The following is an 11,983-nucleotide window of genomic DNA, read 5'->3' as shown; positions in this document are numbered from 1 at the left end:
AGTTGGCTGTCTTACCCGGACAGCACGATCGACACGTAGAATGCCCTGCTCGCTCGTGTGCCCCATGGGCATCAACGTTGCCAGATTGAGATGCCAGGAATGCCATCCTTCCGTTTGCAAGGGATCACTTTGCTCGTTCGTCCGCCATTTCAGGCTGTGTCTGATGTCCAGAAGTAGACTCAATCTGCAACGGGAGGTTGACCGCCCTGAGACACCTCCCAACCAATGCAAGAAGCTCCGGTCGGATTTGACCTGTCTGCATTCTGAGCCTTCCAGAACTTGGTGTTTTAAGTCTGGTAAAGTCGGGCATGTTGGAAGGCCCTCATATCCAAGTTTGCAGGCAGATTGTCCAATGATGACAGAAATGACTTCATCCAGCCGCGGGCTGCTAGTCCAGGGCCATCGCCGGGTACCTCATCGTGGTGTACCGTACCTGAGCCCAGTTGGCGGCCCCGGGCCCCTGTACGGATTGGCGGAATCACCGCCCCGCTAGCCGTACCTGAGTTGCCAGATTTGGGACCAGGAATTGTGGTTCGAATGAGAGATCTGTCGAATCTCAGCGCGATAGTCTCGGGGAACCTTGTAGATCAGCGTCCCTTTTGGTGCTTATTTCTTGTTTTATTGACATGTCTTGGGCCAAGCAAGAAAATTCGGTAGAGCGGGAAGGTAAAGGAGGGCGAGAGCAACGCCGTGCTCAGCCAGCCAATTTGCCAACCGTTCGGGGCTTTCGAAGCTCCAAGAACCTGGCACAGCAAGATTCGAACTGCATGGAAGGCATCTCATCATGTGAAAATGAGATGATACCCACAGACGCTCTGGTCTGCTTGATCAACGCGCAGAAGGACAATGGGGACGCGAAGAAGTGCGTGGTGTGTGGGTTCGTCGAGCTGTGGCCGTTGCACCATTTTGGGAGTTTCGAGGATAAGCCGCTGACGAAGCAATGCCCAGGTCGGCTACCTACTTGCAGATGCCTACCTATCAGAGGAGAGAGGAGGCTCAATCTTGTACATACGTGAGAATGTGCTCGGATCGTGTGCAATCGTGTCCCTCATCCCGAAGACGTGGCCATCCCGACGAGCCGGCCAGCAGGACCACTGAATGTTTTGCCAAACGCGCCGCAAGGTGTCATCGGGAACATTGCCAACGCTTGAAAAAGAAGTCTGCCGACGCGGACAACCCGGTCAAACCCTGGCCTCGTTTTCTCGGGGAGCCAGGGGAGCCAGGATGGTTCAATGGGCCCGGGAAAGGGTATGGGAAGGAAGGTAGCGAGTGCGTCACCTTGAGGCCAGGCTGGAAAAAGTTGCCCAGCCCGTGTTAATTGAGGGCAAGGCCAGGCGAGCGGGAGCCTGGGTGTTGGGCGAAAATCTCTGCAGAACGGTAGACCTGAGTGCAAAATGGACAATTTAAAGCACCATGGCTGGTGAGGCGGAAAGACAGGGTCCTGCCAGGCTGAGGAGGTTCCGGGATGGCTACAAGTCGTGAGGTTGGTTTTGAAGCAGCCGGCGTCATATATTGTTGGGCTGGGGACGGCTCGTTGGAAAGCGTTTCCGCATCGTGTCAGACCCTTCTTTTTCTTTTCTTTTTTACCGTGAACCCTCCCGCCCCCACCGAGCCTTGCGTCAGGAGGGAGCTTCGACGCTGTACACTGTATCTGTGACAGAGACTGCCCGGCGGAACGTCCGATTGTCGAGTCGTCGACTTCTGGCCGTTTCCCCCAAACAGCGGGGCATTTTTGGGTTTTAAGCTCTTGGTGTCTGTCTCTTCTTCTTTCTTCCATTGTCTCCCACCCTCGACTCGCCCGCGACAAGTTTTTAGGCCGACATCTGACATATCGGTCGCTCGAAAAGACACACGATAGACATCGCCCTCACGGGGCGTCTCCGGAACCGACGGCGAAAACCAGACGACTATTGGAGGAGAGAAACCAAGGACGAAGAGACAGAGACGAGTGAACCGGTCACCAGGCAGATCGTGATCTCGCACGAGGCCGACAGCGGACTACGCACAACCACCACGCGATAGCGATACATCGTCACCAAGCAAGCGCGTCGCCTCACCCAGCAGCAGCAGCAGCATCTTGGTGCCCACCCAGGCAGAAACATATCGTCACGGGCCTCGCTCTACCCGACAGGATCCAAGCGGCAGAGCATAGCGCAGGCACAAGCAGGCAAGCACGTACGCTCGCACGCACTCACGCATTCGAGGAGGAAAGTCTTTTGGTGCTGGGCGGTCCAGGTCCAGGCTCTTCACCGTTCCTGCATCAACGCGCGGGCTTCAAACCTCAAAGCTCACCCACCTCCACAGGACCGGCCCAGAGCCAAGGACCAGTGAGGTAAGGTAGGGAAGCTTGCCTTAGGGAAGGCATCCCCAGCCTCCAGAACAAGAGTCTTCCCAAAATGCCGGGACCGAGACTCAGGGCACACTCACAGGCTAACCCAATCTCGGCGACTCTCCTTTCCCCCCTGAACGCTCGCCCCACAAATCATCACTCGCTGCCCCATCGCGCCCTCGTCACGCCTGTACGGCCGCCAGTTTTTGCCAATAATTGGCCCTCATCATTCACCAAAGCGACCAGGCGCTGCTCCCGTTGGTGCTGCAGCAAGAAGACCCATCCCCGTCCAGGTCCCCATCCTTCCGTTGGGCTTGTTGCCGCTGCAGGGTCGTTGCCGTCGTCGTTGTCAAGCAGGAAAAGCAGCCGCACCACCACCACCACCACCGCCGCCGCCGCTACCACCCGAGATACCACCTGCGACAGCACATTTTGCTCTTCCCTCCAAGGGCGAAGCGCTGTTGTTGGCCGCATAACTCACGATTGCATTGAGACCACCTCCGCCGTCAGCAGCACCAATACCTCCACCTGCACCACCCCTACCGCCTCTGCGAAAGCTAATCCTGCTGTCCGAGCCACCATCGTCGCTGTCGTTGCCGCTGCAGTCGCTGCTTCTTCTCTCGCCTGTCTTCTGCATTTCTTTGTTCGAGGCTCCACTCTTCTAGCCGCAAACCTAATCGTTTTGCTGCACGACTCCAACCTGCGCTGTCGCTTTCTCACCAGTCACAGTCCTTCGACGTCCCCTCCATCTCTGTCGCCAGCGCATTTCCAGATTTTCCCGTCACTGCCGTCGCCGTCGCTCCCGTCGAGTAGAGAGGGCCTGGCGATCTCCACGAGCGTGGCCCAGGCGTCGCTGCAAACTCCTCTTCGACCAGACCTGTACTCCACAGTTCCCCGTAAGGCCGTCGACCTCTCGGCGGCCTTCCTTGAACCATCTTTCCCACGGCTTCCCACGCGAGATTCACCTCTCCGTCCCCCGACCCGGCCACCTTAGATGCATCCGCGAACACTCGCCTGCCCACGCTATCGCAGCAGCCTGCCTACCCTGGCGCTTCGCCCGACCTTGACCGTTCAGTAGCCGCTGCCGGCCTGCCTCAGGGCCGCAGCCCATCCTTTCTTCGCGGTTACGACCCCAAAGACTATTTCACGCAGTCTCCCTTTCGGAATCGTGCAGCCTCCTCCGCTGCCCGTCGCCTACCTCACCTTTCTGCTGCTCGTCTCTGGAACCCAACGAACTCGACCCCGCGACTCCCTGAGAAGACCATTCGCAAACGACGTCCATCGACACCGCCTCCTCCCGCAGTTCCTCTATCACATCCGACCCTCGATCCCTACTCCGTCGATCCCTCCGATCCCTTGGGCATCGGCGCAGGCGATTACCCGCTTTTGACACTCCCCGAACAACGTCAGACTAGACATTCCACGTCGAATCGCGCAAGCCTCCAGCTCGACAGAAACGCCGAACACCGCATCAGCCTTCCGCCCTCGGTTCGTCACTCATACGACGGAAGAAGATCCGCCGACCCTTCGCCGACGTTTCAAGACCCCGACTCTGGCCTGGGTGACGATAAAGGCGACGCGCCTGCAGAACCACCCGTCGAACCTCGAGTTACTGGCCTTCGAAAGCGAGGTCAAAGCGTGTCAAACCCTCTGGTCGTGGACTTCGCCTACGTCGACAAGGGCAAAGGAAAAGCAATCATGGAGCAGACTACCGAGGCACAGGTGCGGGGGACTTCTAAGGACTTGGAGCGTGGACCTGATGTGCTTCCACGCATTTCCAATGTGTCGGCCGGCGATGGAATCGGCTCGGCTATATCCTCATCGAACTCATCTATCATGGGAGAGGAATTGCCGCCAGATCTCGGCGAGGAATGGGGCCCCCAGCACCCGTGTTTCCCGCATCTAAATCCCCACGTTCCGATCGACTCTCCCGAGTATCACAACACGCGTATCATTCGCATTCGGCGGGACTGGTTGTTGGAAGGAGATTTGGCTCCGACGTTCTCAAATCTGTACCCCGAAATTCTTGACCCGGCTGGTTTGTCAGAGCAAGAGTTCCGCCGTATCATCGACAGGCTGAACGGTGAGCTTGTGCCAATATTCAGCCCATACAACTGGAGAAACATAATGGACAGTGTTCTGGGTTTGGTGACGGGGTGGTTGTGGGATGACTTGGGCTTCACTGGCGTCAAGGCCCGGCTGAAGCGTCTGGAACGGTGGGTAGACCAATGGAACAACGAGATGGAGAAGACGGTGGGTAACGAAGACCCCTCAATGGCGCCGCGCATCATTTCGTTGAGGCGGACGGGTTACATGACTGTGAGTCTTTCTCCTTCGGTGTTTGCAAAGTTCTCAAGCTAATAGTCTTCGCAGCTGGACATACAGATTCCCGATCCTGAAATCGCCCCGGCCCCGAGCACACCAACAGGGTCGGGGAACATGCCCATGGAGCCTCCGGCTGCCGTGACGGCATGATCCCACGCGAGGATGACAGGCTCTCTCGGCCTGGCTTCAAAAGTTTGCGTTCTTCTTTTCGAATCCGCTATTTTAACGTACGCTCTTTTATAATATCGGATCGGCGGCGACCTCGGCTGCACCACCAACATGAGTTTATACGACCATAGCCGCGCTCTCACGAGCTCTCGATATCCTTTTTACCGGGATTATTCTTTCTTCATCCCACCTACCACAGTAGTACCTTATACCAAAGGCATGGCGCGGAGTTTTGGGCCCCTGGGCTGGGGAATCGGTTACGAATGTGATTCGACGACGTTTTTTTGTTCCCTTACTTGTTTTCTCGGCTTTCAAGTCTTTTTTTCCCACCTTATCCCTTTTTATTTACCAGAGTGGCAGTCTGCAAATATTTTTTTGAACGTGGGGTGATGGAGGAGATGACCGAGCCCGCTTACGAATGGGGCAGATGATGGATGGACGGAGGCAGTGAGCTAGCTCGCTCGGACTTTTTCCGACGCACGATGTGAGGTAGAATGATGAGCTGCTTTTAATTTACGTAGATACCTATCGGCTTATTCGCCTTCTTGAACATGGTTTACTCTGGTTCCTTCTTTGACTCTACGTATTCACGAAATCTGTGCCATGCCACAGCAAATGCGTCGTCTGTCTGTCATATTTGAGCCAATCGCGGTGATGCCATCACCGCCACCGCCGAGAACCAGTCTCCCCAACATGACATTACTGCTGATCGTCTCCCAGATGTCAAGCAGGCCCTCTCGTGTCTCGTCAGTCGTGTGGTTCACGGTAGACCCGCCGTTTCAAGCGGGGTACGAGTGATACACTAAGAAGGTCGGTCAACGATCATGCTCGTCCTGCTTGACGAGTGTGACGTGCAGAAACAATTGGCGGTTTCTTGGTGACGCTCTCAACAGGTGCTGCAAGTTGGATGAATGTGCAACGCACGGGATAGGGGCGTTTGCGCATGGTCTTCCACCACATGGGGCCCTCTTTTTCGCTTGAATTTCTCTGGGTCCCTTCAGCAACTGTTCAGAAGGCGTCGCGGGCAAAGTTCGAGAGCACATGGAAGGTTCGACCCGTAAGAACAGGCAAGGAAGACTTATGAAATCATCTCCGGCGCTCCTGGCTGTAGGTCTCTGGTTGTTCCATATGCGCTTGAATCATGGTAATCAACTCCGGCTGGGGAGATAGTCGGGGTAACCAATCGTCTTGAGTTGATTGCTCCGCTTGAAGGTGGTTCATGTCCGACCCCAAGTGTGCGTGCACACGGGACTTAACTGCCGGTATCTGTTTGCCTGAGAACCCGTGGACTCCCAGTCGGCCGCGGAAAGAGCCAGTGAGATTATTGGGGGGAGAGTCCCCGTGGTGATAGCCTCCCTTAGGTGTCTCTGAGGAAATACACCTGGCAGTGGTATAATCTTTGTGCTCGCTGATCGCACAGGATTCGGGTTCTATGACGGTAATTATCATGTCGTCGGAAGGGTCGTTGACCTCTGTGGTGTATGGTGGAGGTGGCGAAGATAACGAGCCTTGTCCCTTTGAAACCTGGCTAACATGAACAGATCGACCGAAACTATACTTTGGAGACTTGGCGAGCGTTGACCTGATAAGTCTTGGTCAGCAACGTGATAATATTTTCGGGGCGCTTAACACTCACATTGAGACTGTCCCCCAGGAGCCTGCTGGAATTTGACCTGTGCTTGATGTGGCGTCGTCACTTAGTCTCGGGAACACTTTATCGAGACGCATGGTCAACAAACAGTGACGATATGTATCCATTGAGTCTTTGCTCATGCCGAAGAAGACGAATATTGCTGCTGTCGTGATGATTGGTAGATAGTTGGAGTTGAGTTCGAAGAAGGTTAGTTGGTCGTATGGGTATAGGATGACCGAATCCCATGGCCAGGCGCCGTCACCATAGTGAATTTCTTTGAAGTCGAATGCTTGTAAAGGCAAGTAAATTTTGATCTGGTAGACCGCATAGGCGCAGGAAATTGGGACGTAAGGAACAAGAATGCAGGTTGTCATCAAGAACAACCTACGCCGTGTTCGATTCGATCTCGCAGCGGTTGAGGAGTTTGAGACGAGAGCAGAACGAGTTGTGCCTTCAATCTGCTTAAATCGTCTCCAGGTGAGAACTGTGCAAGGGGTTAGCAGACAGGTATGTCATGTCTCGAGTTGACTGGCCTGAATAGAATCCTGCCATCAGAGTCACGACTGGGATTGGCAGCAGAAAGAAGACGATACATGGCCAATTTGGTGTTGTACTCCATAAGCACCCCTTGAGTGTGCCAATAATGTATCTCTGTCCTGCCAGAGGATACAGCCAGCCGACTTGAATGACGGGGAGCGGAAATATTATCAAAGCCTGGATCCACATCTTCTTCTTCTTCTCGATGGTAGTGAGCGGACCAGCGCGGTCTAAGTTGACTTGCTCTGCGAGATTTCGCATGATGGCGGCGATCGATGTGGCGTAGATGGTTAAAGCAGGTTGGTAGAGGTAAGGGTGAATATCGCACCAGACCCAGCCTCTCCACCATTCTTTAATGTTGTCGTCGCGCCAGATGAGAGAGTTGACGACTGTAAGAAGGTTAAGAAGGATGACTGTGGAAACGAACACAACCGCCGCAAACTCGCCGTTGCGATACAGGTTTCTCAGCGGAATCAGACAAACCAGGTTGGCCAGGCATGCGGAAACCACTCGGCAGATCAGGTTGGCTTTCATAGAGGGTGTCGTATAAGGTGCTGTTGGCAAAAGAGGAATCACTTCGAGGCTGCGAGCCATCAGGCTTTCTGAAATGGGTGCCATGTTCATGAAACCGAGAGGCCTGATGGTCATGGAAAACGAAGACAGAATACTTCCTGGCTTTATGCCCTTCCCAAATGGTGCGACCAGCGCACAACGAATCGCCGGATGGTTAGTGGATGAGAGCCATGTGCTGGCGGGAAGGGAACGCAAGAGGCGGGTAGTGTAACTGGAGGAAGTATCCTTCGCAAGCCGAAGTTTTCTTGAGGGGGGGAAGGAGGAACGAGGCCAGATTGACGTAACAGTCGGTTGTGGCTAGCAGTGGCAGATGAGCGTAGTGGCGAAAGGAGGGACAGCAGGGCGATGTATGCCCTACCGGGAAGGAACGAAGTATCCCGCCCCTTCTTCAAGGCAGCTATAGAGGAAGGCCCTGATGATACGAAGCCTTGACGAGAAAGGAAAGGGGCCCTCAAAAGAGAGGAAGGGGCACTCTCGGACGCAACTGCAGAGGTCCTGCTTCATTCAAACTACGTGAGGTAGAAACACATCTCAGGCAACCAGCGGGCCGCATTAACATGGAGGCATGATCATATCTTACCACGGAAGAATAATGGTGAAGACCTTGGCTAAAGTCCAAGGCTGACGGACGTGGCGGTTACGAATCTCCGCCCCAGGCTCACAAACTTGATCTGTCGAGGATCAGATGTGACAGACCAGCTGATCATATCACATTTGCGAGCGAAACACAACCATGCCTTCCTAAAGAAATACAATGATTCATTCACTCAGAAGATGGTTTCACCCTGTTAGTGAGCTGTTGGGCTTTACATCACCCAGGCCATTGTCATGTTCTGAGTTCTGGTGTGCCTGCGTTTAGAATGCCCCCTGCTGGTTCATGAGAAGTCGCCAGCTTACCCTTTAGATGCATAACCCCCGATAGCAGCACTACCGAAGCGTCGCATGAACCTCATTCCCAGATGCACGGGCCACATCAATGCTGGCCCTATCTGGGGAAGTTAGTGATCGCGTCCAGTCGCGCATGGCGCGAGTTCAGCTCACCGCAAACCTCTCGCCGACTCGTGTTCACCATCGTCTTGCTTCATACACTCCTTTGAACCCCCAAACACCACAAAAATCGCCCTTCCCAGCCGTCAACATGTCCGCCACGCTCTTCCGTCGCGCCGCCGTTGCCCCGCGCTTTGCTGCCCGTGCCTTCAGCACCTCCCCCGCCCACAACGTTGCCCGCATCTCCATTATCGGTAACCTCGCTGATACCCCCGAGCTCCACGCCACCAGCACTGGCCGCGAGATCGTCAAATACGCTGTCGCCAGCAACAGCGGTTCCCGCGAGAACCGTCACACCAGCTGGTTCCGTGTCACCAGCTTCGCTCCTGAGGGACCCGGCCGTGACTTCCTCCAGAGCCTGCCCAAGGGGTACGATATAGCGACACCACGTTCACTTTGCGAGAATTTCTGACGACTGACATTCAATGACTCTTTAGAACCATGGTTTTCGTCGAGGGCGATGCCTCCATGAGCACCTACCAAGATGCCGAGGGCAAGACCCGCAGCTCTCTCAACGTTGTCCAGCGTATGTTCCGATCGATCGCTTCACACAAAGTGAAATATTTGAGCCTTCTAACTCTCCCTCAGGCAACATTGAGGTCCTTAGACGCCCTGCCACCGGCACTCCCGCCAGCGAGTAAATACGTCCTTCAATGCTATGAACCGAGTTCTTTATGTTGAATGACGACTACGAGAGCCCACCATCCGATGTTGACTTGAAAATGGCCCTTCTCCACTCTGTGCCGGGATTTCTTTTGTGTGATGACTTTAAATCGGGCCTGATGAGGCACGTTGTACAAAACTTTTTGGGGACGATAATTGATACCACGGGTTATGCTCTCTAATGCTATATGTATCCCTGATGACACGCAAAGCTCGATACTGGCCCCGGTTCAAGCTTGCGGCAGGCGGCCTGAGGAGTCCGATGGCTTCGTCTGCTCCAAGAGGCATCAGACAAGAGTACAACTGTCCATGCACCCGAAGCCAGCCGCGACTCCGCCCTCATTGCTCGTGTCGCCCTTGGTGCGGAGCAAGTAGCCGGCCTCATTGTTATGCACTATCTCACCGGTGCCCTGGTTCCATACCGCCGTCCCGTAGATGCCCAGTTCGCAGATAACACCGCCCTCCTCAAGGTTACCGTTGCGGAGAATGATATTGTCCTGCTTAGGAGGGGTGATCAGCTCCATCAGGATATATGACCCCCAATGGGACTCGGGGGTCTTCTTCAAGAATTCGGGAATGTCCTCGCGGTAGTGGTTGTTTCCACCGCCTTCCCTTTGGGGTTTCAGGACGTAGTTCTTGCACAGTTCGGGATCCTGGGCGATCTTGCGCGCCTTGAGACCAGCCTCGGAGTCGTCCATGGGGAAGATGTTGGTGAAGGTCTGCCACACCTCTGCGGTCTGAGGAGAGTCATCGGCAATAAAGCGACCCAAAACTGAAGGAGACGATCCAGATCTCGGCGTTGCTAGAACTTGCTGAATCTTCTTGCTGCCTGCTAACTGGGTCAAGACGGTAGGACACTTGATTGCCGATGACCTCTCCAGGTGGTAGCGAGCCTCCCAAGTGCTCTCGTCGGGATAGTCCGACGGATCATACCAGCATCGAAGGTACGAAACAGCGACCTCAAAGACCTTTGAGGGATCTCTAGGCACCTTGTAAAGAAGCTGACGCTTAGGCGTGTTTGCGATTTCGGTGTGCTTGAGAAGCTCGGAGAAAGGAATGCGAAACACATTGACCGGGTTAGGAGAGCTGGTGAGCGCATACTCGAGATGTCGCTGGTCGAAAATGTTGCGCTCGCCACCTTGTACAACAAAGATTACACACTTCGTGTGGCCGAGTTCCGAGGGGCCGTACTGGTCAAAGGCAGCGCGGATGCCGCCTGCAAGACCCTGGACACTCTGGTTCTCTGGCAAATCCAGAGAGCCCGACTCAATAGAGCGGTTCAGCAGGGGGTACTCAGAGACAGAGAGAAATCTGCTGGTATTAGCAACGCACTCTCCCGAACAGATGAGACAGACTCACTTGTGGAGGAGCGAAGTTCGAGACGAGAGACCGCCAAAGGATGCCGCTATCGTGTTGAACTCAACTTGCTTCACCTGGCGCTTGGGTTGGCCTGATGAGATATCCTGGTGAACAAGGTAATCGGACCTGAATAACCCGAGTGAAAGGTTCTTGACCCAAATTAGCCCAGCGTCAACGTATCACAGCATCCAAGCGGACGAACCTGGGTGTAGCCCTCCTTCTTTACTCTCAAATGAGTATCCCAAAGTTTGCCGATGAAGTCGTCGCCGCTCTTTACCCTGTTTGAAGTCAGACATAATCCAGTGGCTTCAGCGTGTATCATTACGACTCTCCCACATAGAGCGTTGCAGGAACTCACTCATTGACCATCTCGCTCAGGAACTCTTCGTCCCTACTGATGGCGGCATATAGCTCGTTGTAGGTCTTCTGGACCGACCGTGCTTGTGCAAAGCACTGTTTGGGGAATGGGCTGGGGAAAAGCGTGACTGGCACGTTGACTGCTAGGATTCCCTTTGGGTCTACATCCGCTGGAACAACGGCAGGAGGTGGTCGAACAGACAAGCCGTTGCCAATCGCCCAATCCTTGATAGTCTGCACGAGCGCATCCTGCTCTGGCAGAGAAAGCCGAGGGGGGTATTGCTCCGTAGTAAGTGTTGCAGGTGCCATCTTTCAACTTCGGCGCCGACAAAGCGGTTGGAAGTGCAGAAGGAAGAAAGTCCACTGAAATCCTGATACCTATTGTTCGAAAATCAGAGGTAGGAAGTATGAGGCCGGGACGGCGTTCTCTCTATCTCAGCATTAGTAATTGAAGTGCGCTCAAAATTATGCAGGTGGTAGACATGCTGAGAAATCACTCGTACGAGTAGCGTTGTGTGATCCTCAATCCCAAAGCTTAGCGTGTTGTTGCGTACCTAGGCTACACAGCACGCGTGGAGTCTCTCAGATGGCGCACAAATTAAATCTGGACGATGACGATGCTAAGAGACGTTGGCCATGGGCATTTAGCAATTGAGAGGATGAGGGGGCATCACAATTGAAGGAGGGGGAGGCTCTGATGGCCCCACCGCGAAGCCCCGCGACTAAGGTAGGTTTCCCAGCTGAAGAGTAACTGTCCTGCGCGCAGGATGCAGCGAAGACGTGCTTGAGCTAACTAGGTACGGCAGTGTGAGGCAAAGGCAGACGGCTGGGACGGAGAGTTGAAAAATTAGCCAGGCAAAGCGCCGAGGCATCTTAAAGAAAAATATCACATCGCAGGCAATAATTTATATGACAAAAGAGGCACCGCTCTTTCATCTTGGGGTTGAGAAAGATCAACGGGGATTCATATCAAAAGACAGCAGGCTCAAGCT

General features: G+C 54.4%; 4 protein-coding genes across 4 annotated transcripts; 2 read left to right on the top strand and 2 right to left on the bottom strand.

Moving 5' to 3' along the window:
• Positions 1 to 2,396: 2,396 nt before the first annotated feature.
• Positions 2,397 to 4,804, top strand: ERF4 (Ras modification protein ERF4; the record flags this gene model as incomplete). Its single annotated transcript, XM_036638693.1, has 3 exons — positions 2,397 to 2,519; positions 3,362 to 4,648; positions 4,703 to 4,804. The coding sequence occupies 3 exons, from the start codon at positions 2,397 to 2,399 to the stop codon at positions 4,802 to 4,804; spliced, it is 1,512 nt and encodes a 503-aa protein (XP_036495929.1).
• Positions 4,805 to 5,908: 1,104 nt separating this feature from the next.
• Positions 5,909 to 7,610, bottom strand: STE3 (Pheromone a factor receptor; the record flags this gene model as incomplete). The annotated part of the gene is made up of 3 exons (XM_036638692.1): positions 5,909 to 6,404; positions 6,459 to 6,939; positions 7,070 to 7,610. 3 exons carry the CDS (start codon positions 7,608 to 7,610, stop codon positions 5,909 to 5,911), a joined length of 1,518 nt encoding a protein of 505 aa, XP_036495936.1.
• Positions 7,611 to 8,703: 1,093 nt separating this feature from the next.
• On the top strand, positions 8,704 to 9,253 carry CGCS363_v006842 (Single-stranded DNA-binding protein RIM1; the record flags this gene model as incomplete). The annotated part of the gene is made up of 3 exons (XM_036638691.1): positions 8,704 to 8,981; positions 9,050 to 9,138; positions 9,201 to 9,253. 3 exons carry the CDS (start codon positions 8,704 to 8,706, stop codon positions 9,251 to 9,253), a joined length of 420 nt encoding a protein of 139 aa, XP_036495935.1.
• Positions 9,254 to 9,562: 309 nt separating this feature from the next.
• GSH2 (Glutathione synthetase) lies at positions 9,563 to 11,300 on the bottom strand (the record flags this gene model as incomplete). The annotated part of the gene is made up of 4 exons (XM_036638690.1): positions 9,563 to 10,586; positions 10,635 to 10,783; positions 10,837 to 10,912; positions 10,993 to 11,300. 4 exons carry the CDS (start codon positions 11,298 to 11,300, stop codon positions 9,563 to 9,565), a joined length of 1,557 nt encoding a protein of 518 aa, XP_036495934.1.
• Between the last annotated feature and the right edge of the window lie 683 nt (positions 11,301 to 11,983).

The sequence above is a fragment of the Colletotrichum siamense genome (assembly GCF_013390195.1).
Source record: "Colletotrichum siamense strain Cg363 chromosome Unknown KSG_Cg363_contig04, whole genome shotgun sequence".
In the NCBI taxonomy this organism is placed as follows: Eukaryota; Fungi; Ascomycota; class Sordariomycetes; order Glomerellales; family Glomerellaceae; genus Colletotrichum; species Colletotrichum siamense.
Note: the sequence above shows the minus strand (reverse complement) of the source record. Positions and strands in the feature narration are given on the sequence as shown.